The sequence below is a fragment of the Aspergillus caelatus genome, assembly GCF_009193585.1.
Source record: "Aspergillus caelatus strain CBS 763.97 unplaced genomic scaffold BDV27scaffold_309, whole genome shotgun sequence".
NCBI lineage: Eukaryota > Fungi > Ascomycota > Eurotiomycetes > Eurotiales > Aspergillaceae > Aspergillus > Aspergillus caelatus.
The window spans coordinates 1-13,496 of record NW_022475572.1 but is presented as its reverse complement, the minus strand read 5'-3'; the positions used below and the strand labels follow the sequence as shown (position 1 = coordinate 13,496).

Genomic DNA, 13,496 nt, shown 5'->3' with positions numbered 1-13,496 from the left:
TTGATGCTAGGTCGTAGTGCATAGCATAATGGGATTGACAACATGTCCACGAGCCATTCTACGATATAACAGGGAGGCTCGATAATGGCGGCTTGCTCCTATCAATCTCTTTTTCTTCTTCCCTCCTCTTCCCCCTTGCGTTTTACATTGAATATGGCACATATGGAGTTCTACTTGTTCATTGGGTGACACTGCCGAGGAAACGGAACAGAAGCCGAAACCGATAGATAGCGGGTGGGGGAAGTACCGGATATCCGCCTGCACTTCTCATAGGGTGCATTGAATGATAGGGGCCCTGTTTTCTGAGACCTATCCTAGTATTTAACTTGTGTATCAATAGTTAGGCCTACGGCTATCCCTGTGGTTGCGGAAGGTGGATGCGGAAGTTTCCAAACGGCAGGCCGACACCCGGAGCGATTGCCGAGGGAAATTCTTCCTTTATTTAAAGTTCGGTGTTCCTTTTTTAGTTCGGGCGATTCAAACAGCTTCCCCGCAACAACTCCATACTATTTTCTGTTCACGTATGTCGTACTAGTTGTCAATTCAGCTGTAAAGCGTTTATATAGCCATAAAGAGCTTATTTGACGTCACTTGTACTTCTGTTTGAGAAAACTTTTATCTGTTACCGCGCCTTATACTACCCATCATCATGAATCGATCATTGCTCCGTGTGGCTTCACGTCACCTCCAGTCGGCAAGCCACGTGCACAAGGCGCCCGCAGCTTCACTCAATGCGCCGGTGCGCAGTTTCGCGACCGCCTTCAACTGGGAAGATCCTTTGGCTGCATCGGAGCTGTATACCGAGGAGGAATTGGCGATTCAAGACACGGCGCGACAGTATTGCCAAGAGCGCTTGTTACCCCGGGTTCTCGGTATGCGACCTCCTTTGGCAGAGCTGACACCTGTCTATGAAAGTCTCAGTTCATTACACAGCGGGATAGTGGATATGTATGCTAACTGACGAGTATCTGTCAGATGCTTATCGAACCGAGAACTATGATCGCAAAATACTGGAAGAAATGGGCGAACTGGGTCTTCTCGGCGCCAGCATTGAGGGTTATGGTTGTGCGGGTGCCAGCACTGTTGCATCGGGTCTGATCACGAAGGAGGTTGAACGAGTGGATTCCGGATACCGATCAGGAATGTCTGTGCAGAGCTCGCTGGCGATGACAGCCATCTATGAGTTTGGATCCCAGGAGTTAAAGGATAGATTCCTGCCAGAACTAGCCAAGGGAAAGATTGCCGGTTGTTTTGGTCTTACGGAACCTAACCATGGCTCAGACCCTGGCTCTATGGAAACAGTTGCGCGAGAGCATCCTACTAAGAAGGGCTATTATTCGCTCTCTGGCACGAAGACTTGGATTACTAACTCCCCCATCTCCGACATAATGATAGTATGGGCCAAGCTGGAGAGCACAGGTAAGATCCGCGGGTTTGTGGTGGAACGTGACCAATGCCCCCCAGGAACCTTGGAGACTCCGGCCATCAAGAATAAGACCGCCTTACGGGCGTCTATCACCGGTATGATTCAAATGGATGACTGCCCGGTACCAAAGGAGAATATGTTCCCCGATGTTGAAGGCCTCACTGGACCTTTCACCTGCCTTAACAGTGCTCGACTAGGAATCGCCTTTGGTGCCATGGGGGCTCTTGAAGACTGCCTAAGCCGTGCCCGGACCTACGCCTTAGAGCGGAAGCAGTTCAAGGGCAACCCTCTGGCGAAGTATCAGCTAATCCAGAAGAAGTTGGCGGATGCTGCCACGGATGCTGCTTATGGAACGCTAGCAGCGACCCAGGTTGCTAGGCTCAAGGACCAAGGCAAATCTACCCCTGAAATGATCTCCATGATTAAAAGACAGAACTGTGACCGGGCCCTGGCCAACTCCCGGATGTATGTAGTCCCACACCCATTCCCATTACTAGTCGAAATTATGATGCTAATCTTAAACCATTCGATAGACTTCAAGAAGTCTTCGGCGGGAATGCAACCAGCGACGAATACCATATCGCCCGGCATGTAGCCAACCTATTTGTGGTGCAAACGTACGAGGGACAGAGCGACATTCACAGTGAGTATTCGACCGAATTAGAAATCACCGTTTCTTCCGGTATGAGGGGCCCGATGCTAATGATTGGTGTAGCGTTGATTCTAGGGCGTGCTATCACTGGAGTCCAGGCGTTTGTTTAGGACACTCGCCGCTGTCATCCTCGTAGAATCGCTTGCGGCTAATTTGGAAACAATAATGTGTGTAAATATTGTAGTTGGATAGGCCGAGACAGAGAGAACGGCACATCTAGTCAAATAACAATGTTCAATGTCTTACTAAGCAAGTTGATTGCCCCATGGCTATTGCTGGTCTAGCTTCAATCACCACTGGCTGGGCGCTGAGGTCGTAGTACTATTACTACTGGGTAGTAGAGCCTTCGAGAATCTGTGCCCTATATGCACGTGATAATAGACTGCGCCACGTGGGCACGCGAGGCTTGATTAGGCTTATATGAGAATGACATTTTGATGACCTGAACGGGAAGTCGCTGAAAGGGGAGGAAGTAATTCAAGAATACCTTGGATCATTGTACACACATACACACACACACACACTCTCTCTCTCTCTCTCTCTCTCTCTCTCTCTCTCTCTGTGTGTGTGTGTGTGTGTGTGTGTGTGTGTGTGTGTGTGTTGGGAGGAGGGGGGGTTTCAAGATGGTGCCTTCTGTGAGTGGAGGCGAAAGAACATGAAACCAAATTGTAAATGTCCTCTCTGTATGTAGATACATACATGTACAACGTGTACCGACAAGATGGGTCTCTATTCTATGTACTCCGTAATTTTGTGGGTGTTCTCCGTTATGCAATGCCTTGAGAAAAAGAAAAAAGAAGAGAAAAAAAGAGGGTCCCTTCCAGGCATGGTATTTAGTGTCCAGTCATGAATAAGAACCATGGCTGAAAGTGGCGATACCTTAAGTTGGCCATCATTTCGCACTTGCGCAAACTTACAGAATCTGTACTACCTGTACAGAGCACTCACTATAGCCCCAGTCTTAGTAGTAGTATCTCATTACTATGTATGTACGGAGTACGGAGCACAGAGTACAGGTCTTCTGTGTGGCTTAAGAGGGGATGTGGCTGAGCGAAAGGTACGTATGGTAAAGTATCAGGACCGGTAATACGGTCACTGGATCTCGCTCATCCACTCTTGCCTTTCCCTTCCTCTCCGTCTCCCTCTTCGCTCTCTCTTCCTCTTTTTCTTCTTTCAGCCCAATTTCCCCCTCTTTCTCTTTTTGCCCCCCCTCCGACGTAATCATTCTCACTGTGAGTACTTCACCTCCAACACTCCTTTCCCCCCCAAAAATAACTTTCTTTTGATTTTTGATGTATTCCATTCTCTTCCTTTTTATTACATCCTGTCATATTATTCTTCCCTCACTTCTAGCCTTACAGTACTGATCGGATTGTGTTGTGCAGATTTCCTAAATTCGATACCAACCACTCTTTCGACTGAGTGGTCGCTTTAAAAGCCTCTTTCTCTCTCTCTCTCTTTTCTTTCTTTTTTTTTTTTAACATCACATCACCTACAAAATGGCTCTTAAGAGAATTAACAAGGAACTCACTGACCTCGGCCGGTAAGATATCTATATTTCTATTTCCATGATTTCCCCTCGTTCTCCATCATGCCACTGAACGAAACACCCCACTATTCCCGCGGGGCGTTGATGAAGCACGTCCTAGACGATGCCCTCCTTTGATCGATCGCTGTTCTCCCGAAATGCTAACGCTTCCATTCTTTGGTAGTGATCCTCCCTCTTCCTGCTCCGCTGGACCTGCAGGTGAAGACCTGGTATGATTTCCCAGAAAACCCCTGGTCCTACATATCAATTCATTCCGTTGACGGCGGTGTCGCGGGGCCAACGCTGTGACTCCCGCCACCCGTCGATCACAAACTGTTCTCGAGCGAAAGTACTGACGGGCAATCTCATTGCAGTTTCACTGGCAAGCTACTATTATGGGTCCTGTGAGTGAAATCCCGATTGTACCTCTTTGTTTTGGCAGCACTCGCCCTTTTTCGGGCAAATAAGGACCTTGTGGCTTGCCCACTCGCCTTTTGTATGCTTGCGAACATGATCATTAATGCGATTGACTTACCAGGGTGACTCTCCATATGCGGGAGGCGTTTTCTTCCTAACAATCCACTTCCCTACCGACTACCCATTCAAGCCGCCTAAGGTCAACTTCACCACCCGTATCTACCACCCCAACATCAACTCAAATGGCAGTATCTGTCTCGACATTCTTAGAGATCAATGGAGCCCTGCTCTCACAATCTCTAAAGGTTCGTCGTCCGTATCCTCCGATCGCCGTTTTCAAGACTAACCGTACTTTTGCAGTGCTGCTGTCCATCTGTTCGATGCTTACAGACCCCAACCCAGACGACCCGTTGGTGCCTGAAATTGCGCATGTGTACAAGACTGACCGCGCTCGGTATGAAGCGACCGCCCGCGAATGGACCCGGAAATATGCTATCTGATCTTCGAAATCTCAATATAACACGGCCACCTTGGTCTTCCAAATCGCTTCTGCGTCTTCTTCCGTTCCGTTAGATCAGATCCGAAGCCTGGCGTACCGTGATCGTAGATCCTTTCCTTGTTTTTCCATTTGCGTGTCTTAAATTACCTGTTACCCATTTTCTTTACCGTTTTCCCCTGTCGGCGGGAAATGTCATATCCAACGATCATTATGACCAATACTCATGCATTCATGGCATCTTTTTGTTTCAGTCAAAGGAGTCGGGCAAATTACGTGATAAGCATATAGCCCAAGGCTCGTGGATCTGCCCTTGGGCCGGGGATGGGATGGAGGAGGATGTTGCTGGTACGGTCGTGAAGGCTTGCCTAAGGTGTGATGGTTATGAGATGGTGTGAGGAAATCAGGAGGTGATGGTGTACTGGTGTTGGCGTTTGTATCAGATAGCAGCTATCAAGGCAAAAACCAATCCAACCCAGTTTCTTGATGATGTCTTATTTGACTTCCAACTGGCGTGCTCGTAAGTAACTCCTCGCAATTACGTAGGTTTCACAGTCAATTGCCCGGTATTCGTAATAGTCTACACAGCCAGAAGTATAAAATTTCATGCCCACAGAGGCACGGTCGCCCAAGGCTAGAAGATGTGTCAATGATGCGTATTTGTATGTATATCGATATCTGAACTCCACATGTAATCTAAAAAAAAACAAAGCGCGCTATGTGTACACTTAACCAAATCTGAAGCTAAAATCATCAAGCCCATTCTCTCCTGTCTGCGTTGTATTTTGTCGGAAGGAAGGCTTTGCATTTCCTATCCGAGTCTGGTATAGATTGTTCCTCTTTCTCGGACACCATTTCTGTCGGTATAAAAACATAATTGATTGTTAAATCGATCCCAAATAGCAATAACTTCTCCGAATGTATACATAGCATAACGCCAATGGTGATGCTGTGAACATGCCACACTTGGTTTTGTATGTCGTGAAAATAATGAAGGATTATGAAAGGCTAAGCATATAGAGATAAGATAAAGAAGGAGAGAGGAAGATGAGGGCGCCGAGAAGCGGCCAAAAGAAGCAATAAAACAGACGAAATGGTGTAAGGGGTAGAGAGGACTCGGAGAACAAAATTATCCCTATGCAACTTGACTTCCCCTCCGGCTGCTGACTTTGGAAGGAGCCTTGGAGCCTCCCGCTACGCTGCCGCCTGCCTTGATGGTCCGCTGTGATGCCCTCGAAGCATGGCTCGAAACCTGGCTCACACTGTCACTTGGCTTGACGGGCTCATCGAATTTGCTGGAATGTTTAGAAATCCGGGAAGCCGCTTTAGAGGCGTGGGAACGATGGGAGACGGAGGATCTCCTCGAATCATCAACCTGGCTAATAGAATCATCAGGAGTAACATTGGTTTCGACGTCAACATCGTCATATACACTCTCTGGGAGCGGGATATTGCGAGCAGAAACGCCCGATTTAGCACCACTGCGGCTGGAAGCAAATGATGCTATAGAGCCCTCGGGGAGTGGGACGTTGCAGGCACTACGCGTCGCTGAGACAGTGCTGCTAGAATGAGATCTTGCAATTGAATGGCGGGAAGAATGACGAGAAGAATGGTGCGACGAGTGATGCGAACTGTGTGAAGAGTGATGGTCTTGATAGTTGGCCTTGGATGGCCTAATTGTCGATGATGAATATACGCTTCCATTGTCCATCGCCCGTGACTTGTCATGGAAGCTGCTGATCAGAGTGGCCTCGTAACCCCGGGAATCAACCGGTGGTGGGTATTCAATCGCTCTGATAGGGTAGTCGCTACCACTGTACACGCTTCCTTCAGAGGCCCGGCGTCCGTTCTGATCAAAGTAAACGCTGCCGCCACCACCCCGTGGAACAAATTCCGAGCCCTCGTAGATGGTGCTGGCACGAGGGTTCTTTGAGGTGACACTGCGAGTCAAAGTCGGACGTACTTCTGACTGAGAGTAGACACTTCTGGCCGGGGGAGCCTCGATGGCTCTGAAGCCTTGCAGTTCCTGGGAGGGAGATGGAGCTTGGGATGGAGATATGAGTTGTGCAAAATCCCGAGGAGAATATTGGGGCGGCGGTGTAGTTTCAGAAGGCTCTGGGTCGCCCTTTGACATTGCGTATGCAATAGCTGCGCCCGCGGCAGCTCCGATAAGAGTACCAACAATGGTCTTCGCTGCCTTACCATCGTCGGTTTTCTGGGTGGTATGATGCACGACATACGTTGGCGACGGCGCCGGCTGAACTTCGCGGGGAACAACCGACGGTGCAGCTCGCTCTACAGCAGTCGTCGCCTTGGAAACATAAGATCTAGCTTCAGATCTGGGAGGAGCCACACTCTCGGGCTTGACAGAGCTGGCTTTGCTTGTCGCTTTCGAGACAATTGACGGAGCTGTCTTAGATATGACCGAGCCATTCTCGAGCAAAGCCAAAGCCGACCTGCTAACCTCCGACCTAGCTGATGAGCTGCTCGGACGGTAAACGGCCTCAATGCTGTTGCCATCAACATCGATGATAGCTGCGCTATAGTAGCCAGATTCGGAATCACGGGTTTTTGGCTCTCCGTGAATCTTCCCACCAGCCTTCAATGCGTGGATGAAAAACTGGCCTACTGCGTCCTTTGATGGAGCAGGAAATGCAACATGTGCGGCGCCAGCTGGTACCCTAAAAAGCGAGTCAGCACACAACTTCGATTAGCATTGGCCGGGTGCTTTTACTTACCCTGGCTTTTGCTCCGTTATCCAAAAATCTGCCGGTTCCCCGGGGTTCTGGCCGAAGCCAATATAATCGTCATGACGACCAATAAACTGGTATCCCAGGGGCTGTAGACAGGAGAGGAAGAATGACGTTGAGGTGGGGAGATGGGAGACGGTCAAGGTAAGATGTGATACAGGCATCTCCAATAGAGGGAAGGACTCGCCGGGTGGTCAGCGAGTATGCACGCGGCGGTTGGATCTTGGGGGAGGAAGTATAGTATAGAGGACGGAAGCAGTACCAGATGCTTCGGACTTCGTCCCCACAGGGATAGGGCCACAATCTGAGGATTGACTAAGGTTGTAACGGGAGGAAGATATATGGAGAAAAGAAAGAATATATAGATGTACGAACACTAATGATCGAGTGAAAGTAGAATGAGACGTAAAGGAAGGAGCAACAAGGTGACAAGATATATTACTTCAAGGCCAAGCTATCGGTACGGGGGAATATCCCAAGAGTGCCCAACTAAGATCCAATCAGGACTGATCGGAAGCTAACAAAAAGAAAGATTTGTTCCCGAAGGAAACAATCCGCTCTAGTGATGCAAAACACGGTCTAGCATAGCAGGTGTTATTGCATAAGCTCGCAATACGTCCGAAGGCAAACCAGTTCCGACGAAGTGTCGACCTGACTAGCTCTGTGTCCTCTTACCGAAAAAACGAAATCCTGTGGGAAGACGGTCAAGAGACCCATGATGTTACCTATCGGTGAAGCTAGAAACGAGGGGAAGAAAACACTCTCACACGCCGCCAGGTCATCGTGGGGAAAGCCTGGCGGACGGTGCTGTAGGTGGCCCTGCCGGCATCGGATGGGGCGCCTATCAGGAAACGGTGGATACTGCAGATGAGCCAAGCATAAAACCGCATCATGTCAGAAGTTGAAGTGAATGAGGCGACGATACCAGGGTTGAGGTGGAGGATGGTGATTGGTAGTGGTGGAGTCGATATCGGCCAAGAAGGAGTCAGAGACAACACAGTACTCCATACTGCTACTTTTTAGTAATCATCATCATCATAAGTTAATAATAACCATAATAACTGAGACAGGAAATGATGCTAATATGGGATTCGAGATTCTAGCTCGAAAGGCCCAAGGCGAAGTAGTTGGTTGGGCTTTGGTCTTAAATGCCTCAGTGCTCTTGTTTTCAGAGACAGCACAAAGCCGAATAGTTTCACAAAAGGACCGTTTGGGGCCACTGAGGGGGGCACCTGGTCACCCTGACCGATGGGGGGAGTTTGGTTCCTGTTTTGGGCACTTCTGCTGCTGTTAGTCGCTGGATGGCGCCGTCTGACCGCCAAACAACACCCACTTGGTTTCTGCGTCGTGGATCATATTCGACGAATGAGCGGATGTGACATCAAGGGTCATGTTTTCCGGAAGAAGACAGAAAGCAAAACAGAATGGCCACTGAGCATGCCTCACTTGGTTTCAAAGAGACTGGGCCCATGCAGAGGATCTGACATCGGCGTTGATCTTTAACTCCAGTAGTGATCAGCCTGCACTCTAGCGGTAACGAATTAGGATGATTGATGGATTTTGCACGTAACCGAAAAACCCCCTCCAGAAATGAATGCCACATGAATCAACCTGTCCACAAGTCAAGTGAAGCGGGAGATCCACCCCAAAGATTTGCTGCGACGTCTGCATGCCACGTTGAAGAGGGAGACTCCATTCCCAGCCACTCGAACCACCCCGATCGATACTTGCATATGGAGTCGATGCAATTATCCATTCTGGGTCAATAGTGCATTGGTTGTTAGACCCCACCAAAGGAAGTGAGTCACAGAGAAAAAGGGGGAAGAAGAGGGAAAGGAGGGAAAGTGATGGAGAGGACAAACGAAAAGGCACTGAGGGAAAGTTGGCCGTGAGTTTGGTGGCCTCAGGCATGCAGTCACGGTGGTTCTTCATGTTCACCTTTTGCTTTTCTTCCACCTTCAACTATCTTTTGAACTGAACTAAACTAAATTGCCCGATGTATTGATACGATCAGTCATCTTATTTTAAGGCTGTTTTGCGAATCGCTTTTCAGCTTACTGCCTTCGTTGAATATTTTATGAACACACTACGACCTCCCACTTATCCGATGCATGCATGCAGGTACGCCTACATACCTACTATCTGACAACATGCTGTCCTACTCCTACCAGAAAAGAAGAATCGAATATTGACTGAAGTCAACATCAAGCATGAGCGCAGAGCGTCCTGTCCCAAAGATATTTGCCAGTAGTTGATTTCCCCATTATGTTTGTGTACTTAATCCTATTATTAACAGTCACGTCATCTCTTGGTCTTCAGGTGCGATACAAAGCCCCGGCACTGTACAGACCTTTGCCTGCGCAAAGGAAATTGAAGAGATGCAGATTGTGGAAGAACGCAGAACCTCGCTGGGGATGGTCGAACTACAAAGCCTAGTGGTAGAAGAACTTTGAAAAAGCCCAGACCACACCCTCACCACTTTTCTTATCGCAGATATCCCTGATATTTACTTGATAAGGGCGAGCTATCCAAACGGAAGCTGATAGCTCTCTCAAAGAGCCCTTAACATGATGATCGTGTAACCTTCGGTATCACGCGGCGCTGAAGGCTGCCATGATGCACAAGGAACAAGAAACGCGAAAGATATCAAAAAACAATAAGAGACTGTAGGTAGTGAGCCCAGAACGGTAAAAAAGGATGTGACACAGGAGACACGTCCTGCCAAAGTTGGTGTTTGCTGCACTTCGGACATCTCAAATTGGGTGGATAGTCGCAAGGAAATTCGTTACCTCGTCAAGCTTTGGCCGTTCCTATCGAAGGAAGGTTGTATCCGAAACGTGCGAATCATACAATATCCCACACTTCCTCGGCCGCGTGGCAGAACTTGCTACATGCCACGCTAGCACTCAGGCTGTAGTTGCTGATACTGATCGTGTCGTCCTTGAATGTGTCGGCAAAATCATCGTGACCTTTGGCCATGGCTCCGACAAAGATACAGACGCTCTCCTTGGGGCCTAGCGACTCAATGTAATCTCTGGTCCGCACGACGGGAGCCTCATAACTGAGGGTCACCTTGCGGCAATTAGGGGGCAGATGATCGGTGATGGGGTTCTTGATGACTTTGAGCAACTTCTCCTGAGAATTGGTGGAGCGGATCGAGAGCCGATGCAGGAGCTGGACCATGAGACCAGCAAATCGCTTGAATGTACGTGGAATTCGAACACTTGGGTTCACTTCGATTAGGACACCTTTGGCCGTGTGGATGTAAATTTGGAGTTTGCCGGCCTTGTTGACAGGGGAATCAAGCAGAGTGAGAAGACACTGCATCAAGTGTGGTTAGTTTTTCTCACCGAAGGCTCATGTACAGGAGCCGCAATCCGAGGAAGAAAAGATATACCTGATGAGTGATATCTGGTCGAGCTTCACTGATGTCTCTGTTCATCTTGCGCATCACACCGATATGCTCATCGCTGTTCAGCAATGAGTACTTCTCATCACGACCGGCACCATTGCGCCCACCATGGGAGGCACGGTAGGTCTCCAGACTAGCATGGGATAGGACAACGATTAGGCGTTGAGTTTCCTTGTCGTTGGCGGCAATGGGAACATGTTGCTCGGCGACGAGTTGGGGCAATTCCGGGGGCGGACAAGACTGAGTCCCTGGAGTTTGAATGCGATTAGCATGCAGTACATTGTGTTCTGATTGCATGTTGAACGGAATATTAAAAGAGGGGTCGATGGTCGTGGGGCTGGGCTGCCAGAACCACAACTGATTTGAAAAAAGCGGGGGGGTAAGAAGTAATGAGGTTTGGGGGTGACACGGGCGTTGTCTCAAAAAATCGGACAGGGCCGTGGGATCCGGGAACAAACGAAGAAGTGTATAGGATGTTAAATAGATGGGACGGGCACTTGAAGAAAGTTCAAGTAGACCGATGTCTTTAAATTGATACCTCGAGACATAAAAGAAGGATGAAGAAGGGATTTGTTAACCAAGAAAAGAAAAAGAGAGAGTTGAAATGCGAGGGAAAAAGGGTAAGGGAAAATAAAAAGAAAAAAGAAAAAGAAACAGGCCCCAAGCACGAACGGATAATGATATAAGTTAGATAATAAAGACTCGAGTGGTATACATACTCGCACGCTTTCTCTTCCCTGCTGCCTGAATATCTTGTGACATGATGTCGGGGTTGAACGGTCGAATTTCGTGGGCTTTGTATCTTTTCTTTCCTTCGAGGTGAGAATTGAAACAAGGAAAGAAGGAAAAAGGGAGAAAAAATGGCCCGAACAAGAAGAATGAGCCGAGGACTGGAAATAGAACTTTTTTGAGGCACTGAGAATGTAATTAGAAGATATAATGCTTCTTTCTTTATTCCAACCTGCTCCGTGGCTTTCGATATTTCTCTCCAGGCCACAGAATATTGGGAATTGAAGAGATGATAAGATTGAAGGATGTGACTGTTGGACTGGCGGGTTGATTCGCAGACAGCGGAAGAAAAAGAAAAAATTAGAGCAAACCAAAACCAAACCGCACGCCAGACTTACTTCGGGCCCGCCTCAGGAATCAAACACTCATTCGGGACAGCTAAACTGAAAGGGAATAGTCAACCTAGTCAGACTAAATCCCATTCATCTGGTCTTCTCACGCTGCTCCACTCTTCTCAAACTTCCGCATGGTTAATCTATCTAGACTCTAAAGGACTTATGTCTCGACTCCCCAGTTCTCTCTCACCACCCACTGGTTGTCTGACAGCGCCATTGTTGGCCGAGTTTGTTCCTTTATTTATCTAAACACTCTATCACATAAGCTTATTATGTGATGATTTGAAGCCATACTCATTTCCGATCAGCACTAATCAGTTGTCGACAATACATGAGGGGCTGTCATTGGCGCGCCTGGCTACTAGCGCCCATTTTCAATGTCATCTCATCTCGTCTTCGAGGCTACAGTGAGAACAAAAGCCTAAGGATTGGTAACTGGTACGGTTTATCGTAGCCCCTTGGCCGGCCGTACAGACCTATTTATACTTGGATTCCCAAGGCTTACTTGACACAAGGGTCCCAGAGCTCAAGTGGGAAGGAAACACTGCCAAAATTTGGGATCGACCCGGTGTCTTTCAGATGATTCGATGTGCAACCTCATACATACACTTTAGCCATTGAAAGGTGCAGGCAGCCACCACTTCCACGTCAGGGTTACACCTGTGATGTTTGAGCTTGTTTTCTACCCCCTAGAATCAAGTACAGCCTGTAGAGTTTGCCATGGACACATCTGCTCGGCTGTTAGACCCATGGAGGTTCTCGATGACATGTATGCACTGTACTTCATCAAAGTACACGGGTTATGGAGGAACCATTGTACGACAATGTCCATAGCACCAAGTGCAGTTATGCGCTTCGAGAGAATTTGAATTACACACACAGTCTGACTAGACCAGGGGCAATAAAGGGTGCCTTAGATATAAGGTACAGTATCTCTGTACGCAGTATCTGCTCATACCCTGGAGTGTATTGACTGATGATGTTCTACATCTGAACCCTGCTGCAGCACCCTGCGGGACTAGTGATAAAAAGAGGATAAACTAACTTGCTGTTCTACTATATATGACAACTAAATAGGTTGCCCTTCTGCCGATCCTCTCTAGCCCTCCTCTAACGTGTAATGGACTTGGCGGGGTAATGATCAGACGCCTCACAAGTCGCCACCATGGGATCCTTCCTACGTTTATCACTTACCACTTGGTCCAAAGGATGGCACAAGGGAAGAAGTAAAACCCTGTTCCAACTTGCAATGATAAGAAACACAGATTCTTATATTAATATGCGACCAGAGATACATGTGCAGGCCATCTGCTCGATGTTGGTAATAAAACGAAGATTATCCTGACAGTTACTTTTTCAGGGCAGTGCTATCCAACAGTGATAATAGCGGTAGGAAGGTGAAAGAAAGAGGATCCAAAAAAAGGGCGTGTGTGAGCAGTCAATTCCTAAAGATGTTTAGTGATGATTTTTTTTTTTTTTTTCGTGAACCTTTTTGCGTGGTACAACTGGGAATAGACAGAGTACGGAATAGATGAATGTATACTTACAACTCCTTTGCGGATCACAAACATGCCATTTGCAGGGGAGGGAACCAGAGTACATCTATTCATTGCCCCCTGTCTTGGAATTCGGCCGACTAATAAATGAAAATAAAAATAAAAAAAAAAAAAAATAAAAATAAAAAGGAAAAA

The 13,496-nt window shown here is 47.9% G+C and overlaps 4 protein-coding genes across 4 annotated transcripts; 2 read left to right on the top strand and 2 right to left on the bottom strand.

Annotated features, from left to right (window-relative positions):
* Positions 1-649: 649 nt before the first annotated feature.
* On the top strand, positions 650-4,523 carry BDV27DRAFT_150166 (putative glutaryl-CoA dehydrogenase; the record flags this gene model as incomplete). Its single annotated transcript, XM_032071181.1, has 8 exons — positions 650-872; positions 976-1,891; positions 1,960-2,069; positions 2,142-2,178; positions 3,791-3,836; positions 3,981-4,010; positions 4,145-4,328; positions 4,384-4,523. The coding sequence occupies 8 exons, from the start codon at positions 650-652 to the stop codon at positions 4,521-4,523; spliced, it is 1,686 nt and encodes a 561-aa protein (XP_031921836.1).
* Positions 4,524-5,553: 1,030 nt separating this feature from the next.
* BDV27DRAFT_63892 (VOC family protein) lies at positions 5,554-7,719 on the bottom strand. Its single transcript, XM_032077169.1, has 2 exons — positions 7,258-7,719; positions 5,554-7,200 (listed from the first exon to the last, which is right to left on the bottom strand). The coding sequence occupies exons 1-2, from the start codon at positions 7,431-7,433 to the stop codon at positions 5,655-5,657; spliced, it is 1,722 nt and encodes a 573-aa protein (XP_031921835.1). The 5' UTR covers positions 7,434-7,719; the 3' UTR covers positions 5,554-5,654.
* A 1,872-nt stretch (positions 7,720-9,591) lies between these two features.
* On the bottom strand, positions 9,592-10,978 carry BDV27DRAFT_169179 (18S rRNA pseudouridine methyltransferase; the record flags this gene model as incomplete). Its single annotated transcript, XM_032074969.1, has 2 exons — positions 9,592-10,590; positions 10,667-10,978. 2 exons carry the CDS (start codon positions 10,976-10,978, stop codon positions 10,114-10,116), a joined length of 789 nt encoding a protein of 262 aa, XP_031921834.1. The 3' UTR covers positions 9,592-10,113.
* Positions 10,979-11,949: 971 nt separating this feature from the next.
* Positions 11,950-12,828, top strand: BDV27DRAFT_137185 (uncharacterized protein). Its single transcript, XM_032068938.1, has 2 exons — positions 11,950-12,243; positions 12,321-12,828. Exons 1-2 carry the CDS (start codon positions 12,137-12,139, stop codon positions 12,424-12,426), a joined length of 213 nt encoding a protein of 70 aa, XP_031921833.1. The 5' UTR covers positions 11,950-12,136; the 3' UTR covers positions 12,427-12,828.
* Positions 12,829-13,496: the final 668 nt, after the last annotated feature.